The sequence below is a fragment of the Canis lupus genome, chromosome 35, assembly GCF_003254725.2.
Source record: "Canis lupus dingo isolate Sandy chromosome 35, ASM325472v2, whole genome shotgun sequence".
Taxonomy (NCBI): Eukaryota; Metazoa; Chordata; class Mammalia; order Carnivora; family Canidae; genus Canis; species Canis lupus.
The window spans coordinates 25,626,816-25,646,347 of record NC_064277.1 but is presented as its reverse complement, the minus strand read 5'-3'; the positions used below and the strand labels follow the sequence as shown (position 1 = coordinate 25,646,347).

General features: G+C 46.1%; 1 protein-coding gene across 2 annotated transcripts; it reads left to right on the top strand.

Moving 5' to 3' along the window:
* The first annotated feature begins 392 nt into the window (after positions 1–392).
* On the top strand, positions 393–12,186 carry ZSCAN31 (zinc finger and SCAN domain containing 31). Of its 2 annotated transcripts, none has more exons than XM_025470817.3 (4): positions 393–489; positions 7,935–8,406; positions 9,408–9,558; positions 10,029–12,186. In XM_025470817.3, exons 2-4 carry the CDS (start codon positions 8,026–8,028, stop codon positions 10,826–10,828), a joined length of 1,332 nt encoding a protein of 443 aa, XP_025326602.1. In that variant the 5' UTR covers positions 393–489; positions 7,935–8,025; the 3' UTR covers positions 10,829–12,186. The 2 variants fall into 2 exon arrangements, with proteins under 2 accessions (XP_025326602.1, XP_025326603.1); XM_025470818.3 differs by having other exon boundaries at positions 397–489; positions 7,995–8,406.
* Positions 12,187–19,532: the final 7,346 nt, after the last annotated feature.

Sequence of the window (19,532 nt, the reverse complement as noted above, 5' to 3'; positions counted from 1 at the left end):
TAGGCTTAGTACTGGTACCTGTGTCCTAATTGCACAGCGGTAACTACAGCCTAATCGACTTATAAACCTTAATTTCATTTCACGTTCACATCCGCTTTATGAAGTTACTTGTTCACCTGCCCACGTCTCCTCGACTCGGAGAATCCAGAGACAATCACAACAGAGTGCCCCGTACTGTCACCCCTACAAGCACTCTCTCCTCTAGCGCTGTCCACACCAAGGAAGCCCCGGGGGGCAAGCACTAGAATTAGATGAACTGCTGCATTCCCGAGGCCGCCTGACCCCGAGGGCTGGGCGTCCTGCAGCGGAGCCGGAGCTGGGCGGGGAGGTGGCCACCGAGACGCAGGGACCTCTGAGGTCCTAGAGAGGACCGGAAAACTCCCGGAAGGCGACTGGGCTCAGGCTGCTGACGCACTTCCGGCCTCCGTGGCTGCTCAGCTGTTGGGGATCCGCTGCCCGCGGCGGCCCTGAAGTTTCCCTGGTCCGAAGGTGAGTTTCGGCCCTGGGCCCCTTACTCCGGGAAATGGAAGGTCCGCGCCTTGGCGTAGGGGCCCGGGACGCCTTCTGAAGTCGGGGCCGAGTGGGAGTCCCGTGGGAGGGACCCCCACTGGGGGTGTCTGAGAGCCGCCGTGCGCGGGGGCGGTTGGCCTTTGAACAGTATCAACTGCTCTTCCTGTCCCTGGCTTCTGCTCTTTGCATGGCTCCTTTTCTCTCTTAAGGGCTCCTCTTAGATGTTTATCACCTCCCACCACCCTATCTTCTAGGCCTTCCATTTATTTGATAACTCGGTGTCACATTGGTTTTCCTTACAGTACTTATATCGCCTAGTTCTTACTTCATTTGCTTAGCTCCTTACCCACTTTTGTCGTTGTTAATGTTACTCTTGGTTTTCCTCTTGGAACGTAAGCTCCAGCAAAACAGAGATTCTGTGTTTTTCACAGTTGTATCTCTAGCGCCTCACAAAGTGGCCTGGAATGTTGTAGGTGCTTGGGAAACAATTGTTGAGTAAAATGAGTGAATAAATGGCAATAACATCTATCTAGAACACAAACAGGAATCAGGATATCAGAAGAAATCAAATGGGAAACCTTGGCGTAATATAAACAGCCCCAAATTTATGCAGTATATTTAAAAAATACTAGAGTCTTAAACAGTTGTCAAAATTCAGTTTCTTGTGGTTGTAGGACTGAAGTTCCTGGTAGAACTGAGGTCCCCCCTGCTTGCTGGCTGCCAGCAGGAGACTGACCTCAGCTTCTAGAGGTTGCCGGCATTTCTTTACACTGACTTCCCTCCACTGACAAGCCAGGAAATGAGCCTCAAATCCTCCTCAGAGCTTCGTTTGACATCTGCTACCAGCCAGGGACTACTCTACTTTTAAAGAGCTCAAGTACCTAGTTTAGCCCTACCCAGAGATCAGCTGGTGTCTCCCCATCATAAGATCAACTAATTAGTAACCTTAATTATGTTGCTGGGTGAATTTAGGAGACCCCAGGCCCTGAGGCTTTGACCTAGCCCATCCGAAAGGTTCTTGGTTTTGTCATATGAAGAATTCAAGGACAGACACAGCACAGTAATGATACATCCTCAAGATGTGAGCGCAGGTGAGTTCCAGTGAGTGAGCAAGTGAGTGCCAATGCATTGCTGGCCACTGCTATTTATTTGGGTTTCTTTTATTGACAGTTGTCAGTAAGGGAATGGAATATTCACTATTTGGGGCAGGGATTTCTTGGAAGTAGGGTTTTGTGCTGCTTTGATTGGCTTCTTGTGGCTTTGTTTTGGAGTGCTGCCAGGACAAGTCTCTGACCTTCCCAACAGGGCCCTCCAGGCATCCTGTTAGAGCCTTACTGCCTGCTCTAAAACTTTCATCTTAATTATACCTTTTGCCATATAAACCAACAATGAGAAGAGAAATACTAGAAGACAGAGATCATGAGTCCATCTTTGAATTCTGCCTACTACAATAATATATTCATTTTGCAGTTGATGGATTTTGGGGTTGTTTCTAGTTTGGAACTATTATGAATAAAGCTGCTCTGAACATGTATTTAGCTTTTAGTGGAGTAAACTCTCATTTCTATAGGAACTGTATCCAGGAGTGGAATTACTCAGTCGTAGTGTACACCTGTGTGCCACCTGTTAAAGAATGACAGCACTGTTCCTCAGTATCTGAGATACAGAGCTGAAGACGTATGCTGACTGGGTGCAGAGGAGATTGCTGATCTTGTGAAGCATGCAGTTCAATATTGCTGGGGTTAGGTGGACTGATACCATCTGTGGAAGCACGATTTCATGGAACAGACTATTGTCCATTAGTTGGCACTCAGATGTATTTATTGGAGTGAGTTATTCTGAATGGGCTGATTTTCAAAAGCTATGGATTGTCATGAATTGATTGACTTGCAGAAACATGTTCTCTGAAGTGAATTGTTGAGTGATTGAATAAACTAGATCTGGGTGACTTGACACAATGGGTACAGACCAAGCAGTCTTTTCCTAGAAGGAGGGTACTTTTTTTTTTTTTTTCATTCTAAAGCTTTAGTAGGTAATTCTTTTTTTTTTTTTTTTTAATTTATTTATGATAGTCACAGAGAGAGAGAGAGAGGCAGAGACACAGGCAGAGGGAGAAGCAGGCTCCATGCACTGGGAGCCTGATGTGGGATTCGATCCGGGGTCTCCAGGATCGCGCCCTGGGCCAAAGGCAGGCGCCAAACCGCTGCGCCACCCAGGGATCCCCTTTAGTAGGTAATTCTAAAGAATTTTCCAAAGTGTTTGCATATACTGAACTATCAGCATTCATATGTAAGCATTCCATTTGTTCCATATGCTTGCGATTTACCTTTAAATTATGAGAGGTGTATTTACTTTAAGAATTTTTTACATTAAGTGCATAATTCTTCAGTATTTCTATTCTCCTGACAAGAACCTTAAGACACTGTAACATTTTACTGAGCTGCACATCCACCACATCTTGTCATTATACATTAGATTTTAATTTCATATCCTTCTTTTGTGTCATAAAACATTCTTATGTAAAAAAAAAAATGTGACAAAATCTATCCTTTGGATAGAAGGATGTGAAAATTGCACATCTTCCCTGCCCCAATTACTCTTTTTCCATCCCCAAAGACCAGGGAATTCAAATGTATTCTTTTTTTTATATACAACTAATAGCATGTTAATCATACTCCTTTTTCCCCTAGCTCTTTTCACTTAACTGTATTTTGGCAGTCCTTTCATATCTGTACATAAAGAACTTTCTCAGATTTATTTATTTATTTATTTATTTATTTATTTATTTATTTTCTCAGTTTTAAAACTGCATCATAATCCAATACACTGATGACTATAATCTGTCTAAGCAGCCCTGTACTGGCCACCATTCATGTTGTTCCCAGTCTTTTCTGTCACAAAGCAGCGCTTCAGTAAGCAACCTTGAACATAGAGCATTTTACATATGACTGAATAGAGACTTTTTACCATAATCATTTCAACTTATTGTCATATTTTGTTGGTTCTTAGGGTTCTGTTATTTCTTCTATTTTACACCTTCTCTCTGAGTTCACTTTTGTTTGCTAAACTGCATCCTTGACTTTTAGGAGGGGGTCTCTGGGTAGCATATGACTTTACTTTGCTCCCACTGTTTACTTCTCTTTGGCTGGGGGCAGATTCTGTGTTGACAGTCCTTTTTCCCACCCCGATTGCATTCAGGACTCCCTCCACTTCTGCTCATGAGTGGTTTGCTGTGTCCTTAGGGGGTATCTGGCTCTGTTTCTAGGGCAGCTTTTAAGGCTGTCTCTTGTTCTCAGTAGGCTGTGGTTTCACTGTATTCTGTCTCCATGTGTACTCTCGATCCGAGAAGTCATGCCTTCATTTCTGGAAAATTTTGTTTTATTCTCAGTGATTTATTTCTCAGCCATTCGCCACATTCTTCTCTCTTGAGCCTCCTATATTAAAGTCATATTCTCTCAACATAGCCCCTTTCTTATTAATTGCTCTGTAATTTTCATCTCTTGCTGCATTCAGAGTGAAGTCTAGTGTTGTCAAATACTAAACAGTTAAAAATCACTGTTTTTTCTTCAAATGTATTCTTTCTGTTATCTTCTAATGTATTTTCAGTGTTAAAGGTTTTTTGGTTTTTTTTTTTTTTAAGTTTCTAATTCTTTTTTATATCTACCTGATAACTACATTTTACCTGTTTTGGTTTCACTGTATTTCTCAAAATCACTTTTTTAAAAAAAATTTATTTATGATAGTCACACAGAGAGAGAGAGAGGCAGAGACACAGGCAGAGGGAGAAACAGGCTCCATGCACCGGGAGCCCGACGTGGGATTCGATCCCGGGTCTCCAGGATCGTGCCCTGGGCCAAAGGCAGGTGCCAAACCGCTGTGCCACCCAGGAATCCCCTCAAAATCACTTTAAAAATTTCTTGGACTATAGAATAAATTTCATTCCAAGAGAATTACTATTTTAACTGTTGATTGGTTTTCTTAGGGTTAGAGTTTTACATGTTTTGGAATTTCTTTTGAGTGGAAAACTGTTGTAGATTTCTCTCACTTAGATGTAGTGCTATATGCTGAGCATGGTAGGTTACATCTAAGACCCTTCTTGGGTCTTATATCTAGTGCTTTCGTGTTGCTGTCCCCAGCAATTATTAGGGTGTGCAGACCTAGTATGGGGCCACCAGCTTCTGGGCTTCATTACTGCAAATGAGGCTGGTCCTGTCCGTTGGCCCCTGGGCCTGTAACTTCTGATAAAGCTGTAGGCTGTCAGCATCAGAAAGTTAGCCTGAATGCCTATAGTCTGACACACACCACTCTGAGTCTTTAATCCCCGGGAGTTGAATTCTAGGCTGTCCCTGGCTGATTTTTATCTTGTGTTTGTGGCTGGCCATTTCTTTTTCTTTCTTTTTATATATCATCTTTTAATGTTTGGAGCCAGTTGGTAATTAAGCATAACTGGCTATGCTGTGTTACTCTGGAAATCTGAATCCAGTCTTTGATTTGTTGCTTTTGAGCTGCCATTGGGATGTTCAGGGTTATAAGCTTCGCGGGATCTAGAGGAAGGTCACCACTGGTCATAGTTTGTCCTGACCTTTATCGAATATTTCTTCCAGGTTTTTCAACTATCTACTAAATATTGGCCTATGAATTCAGTGTTTTATTTTATTCGAGCTAAAAAGGAGGATATTCAATTCATTAATACTGCTTTGCTAATAATACCAGGTAATTTTTATTTAGCAGTTGCTATGGGCCAGGTAAGCTTTGTGCTAAGCTTTTTATATGCATTACCTTATATAATTATCAGAATAGTCTTAAAAGTGGAGTGCTTTGGTCACTCCCACTTTTGAGAGGCCACATGATTTGAATATTACTCACTTGGCAGCACTGTTTCTCTAAAGACGATTTTAAAGAACTCATTCCATTTGGTTCATCAGATGTGTATTAGGTACTTGCTTCTTCCTCGGAAATGAGACAATGCCAAATTGTGCATAATTGAATCCGGGCACGTAAGTGAATAAATCAGGTAAATAAAACATTGACAAGTCATCCATAATTTTGTGGCAAATCTAGACTTGTAAATCTTCTAGGCATTTTGTCATAAGAGGTGTTTGGGATCTGTAGCAGGTTGGGATGTAGTTGGGAGTGTAGACAGATGGGAGGGCTGCTTGGGAACTCTGGATAATGCATACAGATCCTGGGTGTGGCAGAGACTTGGGGAGAATAGAAAGAGGCTGTTTCTGTTTCCCCGTCCTTCTTCCTTTCCATTTCCTTGCTATAGCATGATGCAGTGAAAAGGGAGAATTTATTTACTCATCCAGAAAACATCCATAGAGCACTTGCAGTGGACTAGCACTGTATTAGGCATACAGGTAAAGACAGGGTTCACGGTGGCACAAGACCAGGAGGTAAATCCTAAGCCCAGGCACTGTGGGGAGAGCAACACAGAAAATTGAGAGGCTGCCCCACCCAAGGCCTTGGGTATGTGAGGAATCTGCTTGTTCTGCTCCATGGTGTCTCAGTAGCATTCAGGTGCAACCCCATAATCACAGACCAGTTTTTGCCTGTAAATCTAATCCCATGGGAAACCACATTTTTAATAATAATGAAACCCAATGCCAAGTCATAGGGATTCTCAGACTTATAGTCTTCCTGTACTGAAGACTCAAAAATCCTGACACCTAAATCCTGCAGTAAGGAGTAAAAACAGTGCAGTTGTTGGCCATGGACATTGGCAAAGGGTAAGCTCCACAATCTTTGTTAACTTACCATATTCTCATCACAATTTTATGTAAATATTGCACTAATGTCTGTCCCACTGTAAATGCCGTGAAGACAAGGACCGTGTGTTTTTCCTCTCACTGCTATGGCCTCGGTACCTCACACCACGCCAGGCATCTGGTAGGCACATGGCATTTGCATGAATGGAATATAAATACATATTCCCACAATAAAGCATATCTGAAAAACTTCTAAATTGTCTCAGACATTAAGAATTCTGTTAACACAAGACTGAAGTAATCTATAAAACTCAAATTCTACCATGAAAGTAAACTGCCTTTGTAACCACCATTCCACCTCCCAACTTAAGTGCTACAGCCCTACAAATACTCTTACCATTTCCTTCCTGAATCATACTCCGTTTTTCTTTAAAATACAGATCTGACAATGAAGTAAAGCTTTAATGCCCCTTGGTTTTCCATATACTAAACTCTAAACATCTTAGTCTAGAGTTCAGGCTGCTTTCTACTGCAGTGTATCTTTCCATCCTGACCTCTTCGCACACCTTCTACCCATTCTCTGTGGCCTGGCAGTCAGCCTCCAAGACCCCTGCACAGTGTGCCTGCAAATAGCTGAGGTCCTGTTGTTTGCTTGGCCTGTCATGTTGAACCCCCTCTCAGTGCCCTGTCCGTGCCTGACAAGTTTCTTTTTGTTCTTTCAGACCTAATTCAAACCCACTTGCTCCTAAGCCACATTCTTTCAGTGCTCCATACCCAGTCAGAATTATTTTTTTCTACTCTTTGCTTTCTAGTTATCTAGTTGAATCCTCTGTGATAGCACTCATCATTTGATTTTATCACTAGTTTTACGTGTTCGGTTCTTTACCTGATGCTACTGTAATTTGTCTACCAGGCTTTCCAATTACTACTATTTGTTTGTTTTCTTGCAGTAAGAATTTCAAATAATACAAAAGTCAGAAGAAGTACAGAGAGTATTCTGTGAAAAGTAAATTTCCCTTCTCTTGTTTGCACTTAACCTAGTTCCCTCCCTAGTAGCCAGCCCTGGGCATCAGGTTTTCTTTGCTATAATAATGTGGTGTACAAACAGATATGAAATTCTGATGGCCTGCGGCAGTAAACATTTAATTAGCACATGAATCTGTGGGTTCACCTGATCCACGCAGGGCTGGCTTGTGTACCTGCAGTGAGCTGTGGGTCCGCCAAGCAGTTCTACAGACCTCATCCTGGCTTACGCACATGTCTGGGGGTTGGCTGGCTGTCAGCTGAACCAGGTGGGTCCATCTGTCCCATTGGGATGGCGGGTCCGGTCCCACAGGCCTCTTTCATCGGGAAGCCAGCAGATCCTCCTTGCAGTTGTGGGGGGGAAGGGCAAGCCAGCTAGCTGAGTCACACAAGTACTTCCCAAGCCTTTGTTTGGGTGACATTTGCTGGTGTACCACTGGGCAAGTCTGGTCATATGTTTGAGGACAGAATCAGTGGGAGGCCACTGCAATACGTGGCTATGGGGAAGAGTGAAGACTTGAGACAAGTGATGTATTCTGCCATATGCTTTTTTCCAGGTTCTAGACTATATTAGTAAAACCCTATATACGTTTTTATGAACATAAATGATAGCATGATATTCATTGTTCCTATACTTCACTTTTTCCTCCACTACTTTTTAATTTCCATGAATATATAATGTTTCATCATCAGGTGTATCCTCTTAAAAAGAATATCTCAGGAAATCTTAAATGAGGCTCCCCTTCATCCCAGGCTGGAGTGAACCTTCCAAGTTAACCCCAGAATGGCTTCAACAGAGGGACAGGATGGACTTACTATTGTGAAGGTGGAGGAAGACCCTATCTGGGACCAGGAAACCTACCTTCGAGAGAACAGCTTTTCTAGCCAGGAGGTCTCCCGCCAACTTTTTAGGCACTTCTGTTACCAGGAGACCCCTGGGCCCCGAGAGGCCCTCACCCAGCTCCGGGAGCTGTGCCGACGCTGGCTGCGCCCGGAAACCCACAGCAAGGAGCAGATCCTGGAGCTGCTGGTGCTGGAGCAGTTCCTGATCATCCTGCCTGAGGAGCTCCAGGCCTGGGTGCGGGAGCAGCACCCCGAGAGTGGGGAGCAGGCCGTGGCTGTGGTTGAAGATCTGGAGAGGGAGCTTAGTGAGCCTGAGAACCAGGTGAGAGGAGGAATGTGGACTCTCCAACACTGAGTTCTATGAAGGGTGAAGTTTGCTGACTCAGGCTGGCTGCAGCCAATTCTCAGCTGCTGTTGAACAAACTGCCCCAAGCCTTAGTGGCTTAAAAAACCCAAATATTATCTCATGGTTTCTATAAGTCAGGATTTAGGACATTACTTAGGAGGATCTCTCCTGAGGTTGCAGTGAAAAAAAAAAATTTTTTTTTTTAACATGGATTCCCTTTTTACCAGTCTTATAAGGCTGGGGTGATCTCATTCCACTCTCCCAAGGTAGAGAGGGAAACTGAGGATACACAGTGAGTCAGGGCAACTCTTGTTAATCCCCATTACCCAGAACCCAGACACAATGAGGCAAGGGGTAGCTCTGGGGTGCAGAGCTTCTTTGTGATTACCTGTCTCAGCCCTGTGCCGTGAGGAGCCTGCCCCAGGAGAGTATCTGAATGCTTGACTGGGGCTGGTGGATTCCCCTCCAGGATGGCTCCCTCCCATGATTGCTAGGAGGGGCACCAGTTCCTCAGTGGCTTTTGGCAGGAGGCTTGGTTCTTTGCTATGTGGATTTCTGCCTAGGCCTCATTGAGTATCCTCTGGCATCAGCCAGCTTCTAGAGAGACAGAGAAGGAGAATGAGGGTGCTTTCTATGACTTGGTCTCTGAAATTTGTAGCATCACTTCTGCCATGTATTTTATTCTGTGGCAATGAGTCACTAAGTACAGTGCACTCTCAAGGATGGGGAATTAGGCTCCACCTTTTAAAGGAAGGAGTATCCAAGAACTTAGGAAAAACATTGTAAACCAGCACAAACACACCAGGCCCCCTTGATCTCCCCATCTGCTTGTGCATGTGAAATCAACCTCTGGGCCTCTCCCTGTGCCATTCCTCGACAGAATGTTCCATATGCTTCCATTTGATGTCTTTCAGTGAGTATTAGCCTGGGTTCCTGTGTCCCTTCTCATGATCCCAAATATACTTACCTGCCTCCAGGCCCCAGATGACGAACATGGCCATTCTGGAACGCTCTCAGAGGATGTGGTGTGTTTGAAGGCCAAGCAGGAATCGATAGCCATCCAGCTTCAGTCTGTGGTGACTCAGTTCAAAGGTGAATCTTTAGATCCCCACAGATTTGGAGAACAAGGTAAGGATTTTGAGGGGTCCACTCGGTGTTTCTGGTGGCTCTGCAGAGAATAATAGTTAAGGCTGTGGATTCTGGGGTCAGTTTGCCTGGGTTAGAACTTTCTACTTCTCTGTAGCTCTGACAACAGGCTGGTCAGGTAAACTTCCCTGTCCTTCAGTTTATGTGACTGTAGGATGGACGTAATCACAGTCCCTTAATCTTAGAGTTGTGTGGACATTTAGTAAGTTAATACAGGTAAAACAGATAGATCAGTGCCTGCTTACCTTTCTGGCCCCTCACCCTCCAGCCGTGTTAGCAGGGCTGCTCACCCTGCTCTGGTCTCAGTATCCTCATTGATCCCTGTTGTACTTCCCACCGCCCGTTTTGCATTCTGAGAACATGTGTGTTTTGATAGGGACTTCCTGTGCCCATCTTGGTGCTCTTTTATAAAGGGAGAAGGATGACATTATCTGGTGCATTTATTATCCCAGGTGGCGAAACTGTACCGGAAAGCCAGGAATCAGGATTGAAGGAAGAAGTCTTGAAAGAAATGGAACATTTTGGAAATGGCAGACTCCAAAGAGATGCTCCTCTAGATTCTAAGTACGGAGAAATTTGTAAGCAGGAGAGCAGAGTAGAAGAGTGGAGGGGACAGGCCACTGGAGAGAGACGACACAGGTGCAGTGAGTGTGGGAAAGGCTTTACTCAGAGTTCGGTCCTCATTCAGCACCAGAGAACCCACACGGGGGAGAAGCCATATGAGTGTGAGGAGTGTGGGAAAGCCTTCAGCCAGAGATCAGGCCTGATGGAACACCAGCGGAGCCACACCGGAGAGAAGCCCTATCAGTGTAAGGAGTGCGGGAAGGCCTTCAGTGCCAGCAATGGTCTCATTAGACACAGGAGAATCCACACGGGGGAGAAGCCCTATGAGTGTGAGGCATGTGGGAAAGCCTTCCGCCTGAGCTCATACCTCGTTCAGCATCAGAGAATACACACTGGGGAGAAACGCTACCGGTGTCACGAGTGTGGGAAGGCCTTCAGTCAGAATGCAGGGCTTTTCCAGCACCTGCGCATCCACACAGGGGAGAAGCCCTATCCGTGTAGCCAGTGTGGGAAGCGCTTTAGCAGGCGAACACTCCTCATCAAGCACCAGAGAAGCCACACCGGGGAGAGGCCGTACGAGTGTGAGGAGTGTGGGAAGGCCTTCAGTCACCACTGCAACCTTATGAGGCATTTTAGAATCCATACTGTTGCCAAACTAGACTCATTCCACGAACTCCCAGACCCTTAAATCGGGCCATCTTGGATAGTAAGATTTTCAAGTGGGTTATTTTGTTTTTACCAAGTGTATTCTGCTCTGGAATGCATAGCTTTGTCTGCAGACTGGGTGCTGGTGTCTTCTGGGTGAATGGCTGTGGGCACAGGTTACCTGGCAGCGTCTTCCTTCTCTGTCCCTTGGTTCATTTCTGATCATTTCCCTAAAAAGAGACCAAAAGTTACCTGGAAATAAGTTGGTATGGAGGGCTGTTCTTGAGTAACACTGAATGCCAAGCAACTCAAAAAGACTAGCATCTGTGTATACTTTTTTTTTTTTTTTTTTTTTTTTTATTCATGAGAGACGGGGCGGGGGTGGGAGGCAGAGACATAGGCAGAGGGAGAAGCAGGCACCATGCAGGGAGTCTGATGTTGGACTCAATCCCGGGACTCAGTATCACGCCCTGAGCCGAAGGCAGATGCTTAGCGGCTGAGCCACCCAGGCATCCCTTTGTGTATACTTTTTAAAGATGGGCAGACTAAAAGGATATTTAGATGTGAAGGTTCCCCCCACCCCCGTAAAAGTACATTTTAAACACACTGAAGGTTTTGGGAATAAGAATCCTTGCCATTCGCATAGGCAGTCGTCACCATAGTCTGAGGAAAGAGGTAGATGATCTCCTTGGTGCTTTCATCAGAACGAGCAGCGTGCTCACCAACTATGCTGCATGACACTTGCAGTCACGGCATTTAGGGCCGCATGCCTTTGATACCTACATGCAGGTTGATACCATATTTAAAGCCTCCATTTTGTTATCAGTAATAAGGGGTGCTTGAAAGTGTACACACTATACTCTTCCTGTCGGCATCACTGCCCTGCCCCTGCCCTTTGGAGATTAGTCGGGTGCCTTAGCAGACAGCATCACCGAAGCTCTGTAAAGAGGACCCATAGCCCTCAGGCCGCCTGCTCTTAGCTGGGGAGACCAGCTTGCCCAGGCCACTTACTGTCAGAGTAACACACCAGCTCTGGCACCAGATGTCTGGGCTCCAATCCTGCCCATCTGGTTGGGAGCCTTGTGACCTTGGGTAACTTAGTCGAATGACCTGATGCTATGGTCTCCCCATCTGTAATAAGGGGTGATTAATGTGCCCTTCCAACAGGGCACACAGGATTAAATTAATGCAAACTTTAAAACACTTAAGACAGCTCTCAGAAAATGTGCATTAGGATTTATAAAAGAAATAATATTGTCTAATGAGTGCAGGTGGAGTTGTAAGTATGTTGGAACTAAGGATATTAAATGCCTCTGCTGGTATTCTCATTATACTTTTCCCAAAGGTCAAAATCAGAAGCTGAACTTCCAAAGAGAGGAAATAAAAGTTCAGCTTAAAATATGCTGTACTAAATCTTTGTCTTTGGAGTTTATAAAAAGCTAGGGATGTGTGTATATATATTTGGTTTTCCTTAGAGCTTGGGGACCATAGCAAAAGAAAAACTCTTTAAAATTCCTGGACTGTTTTATCTGTGAATAGAACAATTAGTTAAAATCCGATTATCTGTAACAATGCTTACCGATTTTTAGAGTATCTACAAATCACCTGGGATCTTCTTAAAATACAGACTAAAAAATTCAGACTGGAGGCTAGAATCAGCATTTTCAGCAAGCTTCCCGTGCTGCTGCTGCTGCTGCTGCTGCTACTGCTGGTTCCCAGAGCACACTCAGTGCCACCACAAGCCCTGAATACTGGTGTGGTCCTTCAGATAAGCGAAGGGCGCCAAGCAGATCTGCTCTCCTTCCCATGCCTCTTTCCCCTGTAGCCTCCTTGGACAGCAGTGTGTAATCCCTGAACTGGGCTCCCCACAGGCAAATGCAGCCTGATCTTCACCCGGCGGTGTTTGCCTAGAGGAGGCTGCTCCTCATCCTTCCTCCATACACACCCTAAGAGAGAGGGCAGAGCAGCTGTTCAGTGCTTGTGAGCATGCTGTAGACCTGCCGGTCCTCACCCTTGGCCGTCTCATGGGCTTTCTGGGCAGTCAGGACACAAGAGCCAGGTCTCCACTGAGATGTCCTTACCTGTGGTGCTACCATATGCCACCCTGAACTTGTTTGGTTCCTCTGGGTCTCCTTCTCCAGTTCTCAGACAGCCCCTTCCCTTCTCAACTACTCACAACAGCAAAGGAAAGCTTACAGGGGAGAGCAGCCACAAGAGGCCAGGGGGTAAAGGAGAAAAGGAGAGGCCTTCCAATGGGTGTGTGGGGGGAGAGAGGAGAAAGGCCTGAAAGGGCAAGCCTGCTGCAAGGGGAAAATTGAAGGGGGAATTTGGGAATGTTTCGTTTATTTCAGATCCTGTTTCAATGACCTGGTCCAAATGGTGCCCAGTGGACTAGGGAGACATTGGGCCCTGGGGTCGCAACCCAGCCATCCCAAGGATGTCACCAAAGGCTCTGGGTCTCATCACAACAAAGAATTCAAGCACAGATGCAGCACAGTGGATGAGTAGTGACACAAGGAGGGTTGTTTTTTTTTAAGGTTTTATTTGTGCACGTGGGGAGAGAGAGAAGCGGGCTCCCAAGCAGGGAGCCCACATGACAGGGCTTGATCACAAGACCCTGAGATTAGGACCCTAGCTGAGGGCACACACTTAACTACCCAGGCACCCAAACAGGAAAGTTTATTAAAGCCAAAGTACACTTGAGATGTGAGAGCAGGGCAGATTCAAGAGAGAGTGCTGCATTCCTGGGGTTTGGCTTTCTACCCCCCCTTTTTTTTTTTTTTTTTTTTAATCATGATAGTCACACACAGAGAGAGAGGCAGAGACATAGGCAGAGGGAGAAGCAGGCTCCATGCACCGGGAGCCTGACGTGGGATTCGATCCCGGGTCTCCAGGATCGCGCCCTGGGCCAAAGGCAGGCGCTAAACCGCTGCGCCACCCAGGGATCCCTCTACCTTTTATTAATAGCTCTTAAGGGGATGGGATATTCATTGTTTGAGATGGGAATTTCTTAGTAGCAAAATTTTGTGCTTTTTCCTTATTTTACCAGGGGTTCCTGTCATGGCACTGCCATCTGGGGCTGTCTGGTGTGTGTCTAGCTCCTTGTGGAGTGTTGCCAGGAAGGCCTGGACCTTCCCCATGGCTGGCCACAGCCTCCTTGCTGGCCTCTGGGCATCCCGTTCAAGCCCCTCCCTAACTGCCTACTCTGACAGGTTCACTAATATTTGTGTAGAAAACATTAAAGACTCAATTTCCAAATAGTCCCCCCTTTTTAAAAAACTAATCGTAAGATAACATAATTTCTGAATCTATTATTTTCCAGTTAAAAATGGCCTTTTTGGTCCAAAGATACCAAAAACTACAGCAGCAAACAATTCAGATGAAGTGGGATCCTTGGGTGGCTCAGCAGTTTAGTGCCTGCCTTCGGTCCAGGGCGTAATACTGGAGACCTGGGATCGAGTCCCACATCGGGCTCCCAGCATGGAGCCTGCTTCTCCCTCTGCCTGTGTCTCTGCCTCTCTCTCTCTCTCTCTCTCTCTCTCTCTCTCTCTCTCTCTCTGATGAATAAAATCTTTAAAAAAAAAAAATCAGATGAAGTCCAGAGTGTGAGTGTTGGTTCCACCCAAAAGTTGGGGGCTTTACTGACAACCAAATGGCTTCCGGGTTTGTGATGGCTTAGTTTTACAACGGGCTTTCACTAATGGTACACACAAGAAACATTCAGGCACGTCAAAAGAGCTCCAGTTGGGCCATGTGGCTTGGGTTGTCCTTATATTTTCTCATTAGTAACTACTTGCAAGTAGAAGCTAACATGCATTGTTCATACACATATATTCCTGTTGGAGTTCTCTGGTTGGTGGTGGGTTTTCCAGGGGTTTTGAAACATGGTTCCCTGGTCCTTTTAGTTTCAGTTGTATTTGTAGATGAAGGCTGGGAAAAGATCCAGGGATATTAAATGTGGACGGAGAGGGTGCCGCATGTGTCACTTCTCTTCTGTGTCTTTGGTTTCTCCTAGCAAAGTCTAAGACCACTGATGGTGCTCAGAGCACTGGATGACCAGTCCTTAGGTGTGCATCCCTGGACAAGCCAATCAGTCACTTTAGGAGACCGGAAATTCCTATGGGAGGGCTCCACATCTTAAGTACCACCCTTATACACGTCTGGTGGGAGCAAGTGCCCCTTCTCTTTGGAGCTGAATGATTCGGCCTCATTTTTCTAACCAGAAAACTTGATTCAAGCCTTCTATTATGTCAATTAATTTAATGCCAAATCAAGCAATCCATAAGCTCCGCTCTGGGTTATTCCCACCTAGAGAACATTATCAGTAACCCTCAACAGCTCAAGTAGAATCAGATCTGTCCACTCATTGAGGTCTGGCTATTGGGAGAATTCAGCAGGTACACCTGTGAAGGGCTGAGAAGTTGGGGCTCCTGCTGGCGCGAAGCGCCCGTTTCCAGAGGACCCCCACCCAGGTGTTTTTAGGCAAGTTGCTCTGAGATCCTACAGTGATGACAAAAAATGATGCAAAATGAACAAACCTTTTAGATTTTTTTTTTTTTTTTTTTTTAAGGAAGAGTTTTTTAATTCAAGCCCAAGTTAGGACAGCTACCAAGGTTACAGTCTTCACAAAGAGAGTAGTCTGGTAAGGGAACATTCGGTGTAGGGCTGTACAGGTTTATTACATGAAGTTACGAACTGTTAGACGAGGCATTCCAGAAGGCTGCAGGGCTTATGTTAGTTTTCCAGTATCTGCAGGGCTGTCGGACTCATGACCCTTTGGTTCAGAAGACTCCTTTTTGGTTATTTTCATTAGGAAGCACATGCACAAAGTGTGTGGGGTCGAAACGAGTCTCGTTGTGAGGTTTTGCAGTCATTCTAACTTTGGTGAAGGCCCTGAGAGCCCAGGAGCAGGGCGAACGCAGGAAAACTTGAAGGTTCCCTTCAACCCGGGAGGTGAAGGGGTCCGTGAGATCTCGGAGGAGGGCGCGCCCTCCCCGCGGAAGTAAGCAGCCCGGGCAAAGGCCCGAAGGATGGGGTGCAAATGGCTTTCCGCTGGGTTTGCGTACGGCCCTTACGGTCGCCCTAAAAGAGGAAGAGCGGGTATTTCGCGTCACAGGTGGACTCCTGTGTCCTGGGAGGCGCTGGGGAAAGTGTCGGCTTCCTGCTCCGGAGCTGTTGGGTTGTGGGGTGGGGGTGGAGGTGGGGGGTGGGGGGCGGTGGCGGGTCCTTAGCCCTCAAGCGGCCTTCCCTAGAGCCGCGGCGTGCTGCAGCGAGCGCCGGGCAGGTGGGCAGGTGGGCAGGTGGGAGGGGCCGCTTGCTCGCCGACGCCCGGCGCCCCAGGGTGCTCTCGCCCGTGAACGCGGCCTGGTTCCGAAGGGACCTCGCGGAGCGGGGGGGGTGGAGGTGTGGGACCCAGGAAATTTAACAAAAACCCCCTGCCCCTGGACAAGCAGAGCAGGACTGATTCCATTTTGTGCTACACCCGCCACCTCCCCTATGACCCCCCCCATGACCTGCTTATGGCTTAAGGCGCTGCCCCACCCGAGTCAGGCCGCTGGGCACACCCTAATGGGAAATCGGCTCATGACAGTGTAACCCCGCTTTGTGCCCCCCAAAACTGCGCGCCGATTCTGCCCAAAGTAATAGGCCAGCTCAAGTGGATGCTACAGGGTAAGGTGTCATTCAATCGGCCACCTGCGTGTGGACCCACATGACTGTGCAACTTTCTGTGTATCCCATGGGCCACTGGCCCCCCTAAAGCTGCTACGCCTCTTAGTCTCGGGGTCCGAGTCCCTGCTCCGCTGTGTCGGGTGCACGTGGACCCAGGCTCGAGCTTGTAAATAAACCCTCGTGTGTTTGCATCGGTGTCGGCTCCCTGGCGGTTTCTCGGATTCGCAATCTTGGGCACAACAGAGGAACCCCGGGAAGGTGAGCCCCCGCATCTCGGGCATGGTCACGCCACCGCCACTGCAGCGGGTGTCCCTGAGCCCATTTCCAGGAGAAGAGGGGAGCTTCCTGAGGGGGCCGGCCGCGCCCCTGCAGAACGGGCGTTGAGGTGGTGCCCAGTGTCGGCGGAGGCTTGGGGGGCGGTACTGGACGGGGTTGGGATTCCCCTCGGCTCCCTGGGGGTACGTGCGTGCGCTCCCTCCGCCCCCGCAGTCGTTATTCTGAAGCCCCCCGGGCACGCTGTTTGCACCTGTGCCTGGCTGGCGGCGCGCCTGCAGCCTAAGGGCTCTCGCAGGTGCTTTCGCAGATGCACCTCATTATCGTGCTTCTCCGTGAAGTACGTCGTCGCTCGCATTGTGTTCTTCGCTGTGCACAAGCCCTTGACTTCCGCGGAGTCCCAGTGGTTTATTTTTGTTTGCCCTGCCTCCAGCGGTACCCAGAAATCCTTTGCTACGGGTGTCAGGGACATTACTGCTTGTGCTCTCCTGCAGGATTTTAAGTCCTTCATTTATTTTGGTTTTATTTTTGCCTGTGGTCAACAAGGTAGTCAGGATTCATTCTTTTACGTGCGCTGTCCAGTTTTCCCAACACCATTTGTGAAGAGACCTTTTCCCACTAGATAGTCTCGCCTCCTTTGTCAAACTCCAATTAACCATATAATTGTGAGTTTATTTTCTGGGATCTCTATTCCTGTTCTAGAGACTTGTGTATTTTTGTGCCAGTACCGTACTATTTTAATTACTACAGTTATGAAGTATAGTTTGAAATCTGAGATTGTGACCTCTAGGTTTGTTCTTTTTCAAGATTGCTTTAGCTATTCGGGAACTTCTGTGCTTCCACACAAATTTCAGGATCATTTGTTCTAGTTCTGTGAAAAATACTGTTGGTGTTTTCATAGCGGTTGCATTATTTTTTTCTTAAGACTGTATTTGAGGGAGAGAGTGAGGTGGGAGGAGGAGCAAAGGGAGAGGGAGAAGCAGGCTCCTGGTTGAGCAGGGAGCCTGGTGTCAGAAAGCCAGAAAGCTGGGATCATGTCCTGAGCAAAGGCGGGCCCTTAACGGATGGATCCACCCAGGCACCCCAATAGGAGTTACATTAAATCGGTACATCCTATTCATTTTAAAAGTAATTGTTCTCCCATTCCACCAGCATGGAATGTGTTTGGTTGTGTCATCATCAGTTTCTTTCACCAGCGGTTTATAGTTTTCACAGTATAGGTCTCACACCTCCTTGATTGTTACTAGGTATATATTTTTGATTCAGTTGTATGTAAATGGGACAGTTTTCTTAATTTCTCTTTGCTACTTCATTATAGAAATACAGCGGTTTCTGTGTATTGATTTTTACTTTCTTGTATTTTTACTGAATTATCAGTTCTCATGGTTTTCTGGTTTCTCATGGTGTCTTTAGAGTTTTCTCTATGTAGTGTCATGTCATCTGCAAATACTGCAAGTTTCCTTCTTCCTTACTAGTTTCAGTGCTTTTATTTCGTTTTCTGTTCTGATTGCTGAGGCTAGGATTTCTAGTACTATGTTGAATAAAAGTGGTGAGAGTGGACATCATGGTCTTGTTCCTGATCTGAGGAGAAAAGCTTGTTTTTTGCTACTGAGTGTGATGTTGGCTGTGGATTTTTCATATTAGGCCTTAATTATGTTGAGATATGTTCCTTCTAGATCTATTTTGCAGAGGGTTTTTATCATGAATGGGTGTTGTACTTTGTCAGATGCTTTTTCTGCATCTACTGAAATTATCATATGGCTTTTATCCTTTCTTATTGATATGAGAGATCACATTGTTTTGTGAATATTGAACCACCTTGCAGCCAGGGAATTAATCCACTTGATAGCAGTTATGATTTTTTTGATATACTATTTCAGTTTGCTAATATTTCATTGAGGATTTTTCCATCTGTATTCATCACAACCTATTTATCCTACACAAAGGGAGCTTACTAGGACTTTCCTCTCCTACTGAGTTCCCATGAGATATGGCCCAAGATCTTGTGAGATTTGGGCTGAAATCTTGTGAGATTTGCCCCAAGATTAAGTGAGATCTGGCAATGGAAAGAGATGGCTTGTTTTTGGGGGTGTGAATCACAGACTGCCCTGAAGTCGACAGCCTGGGAGAGCACTCAGGCAGCCTGCCTGTGTTCTCAAATGCGCCAGCTCTCATACACGTTGTTCTATCCTACACCTACTGCCCTCCGGTTTCTGTCACCTACTTTAGTGTGGCTAAGGGGCCACAAGGCCCATTCGTCCCTATTTCTGTGCTGTAGCCTGCAGGTTTTCTGTGTGTGTGTGTGTGTGTGTGTGTGTGTGTGTGTGTGTGTGCGCGCTGTCTTTATTTGGTTTTGGTATCACAGAATGATTTGCAAGTTTTCCTTGAGAAAAATAGGTATTAACTCTTCTTTAAATGTTTCATAGAATTCCCCTGAATCCATTTGGTCTCAGACTTTGTTGGGAGATTTTTGATTACTGATTCAATTTCTTTGCTGGTTATAGGTCTGTTCAGGTTTTCTATTTCTTCCTGATTCAGTTTTGGTAGTTAATATGTTTCTAGGAATTTACCTATTTCTTCTAGGCTGTTCAGTTTGTTAGCATACAGGTTTTTCTCCCTGGGCTTTATGTCAGCTTCACCCTACTGCTGACTTTTCCTTTCTTCTCCTGCTGATGCCACTGTTACCTGATTTGCTTCCTATTTCCTCAGTTTTCTTTATTCTTAGCTGCTTCTGCCAACTCCCACAGTCCCAACAAGATACACCTTTCATTTCAGTATTCAGAGGCACTACTTTACTTCCAAAT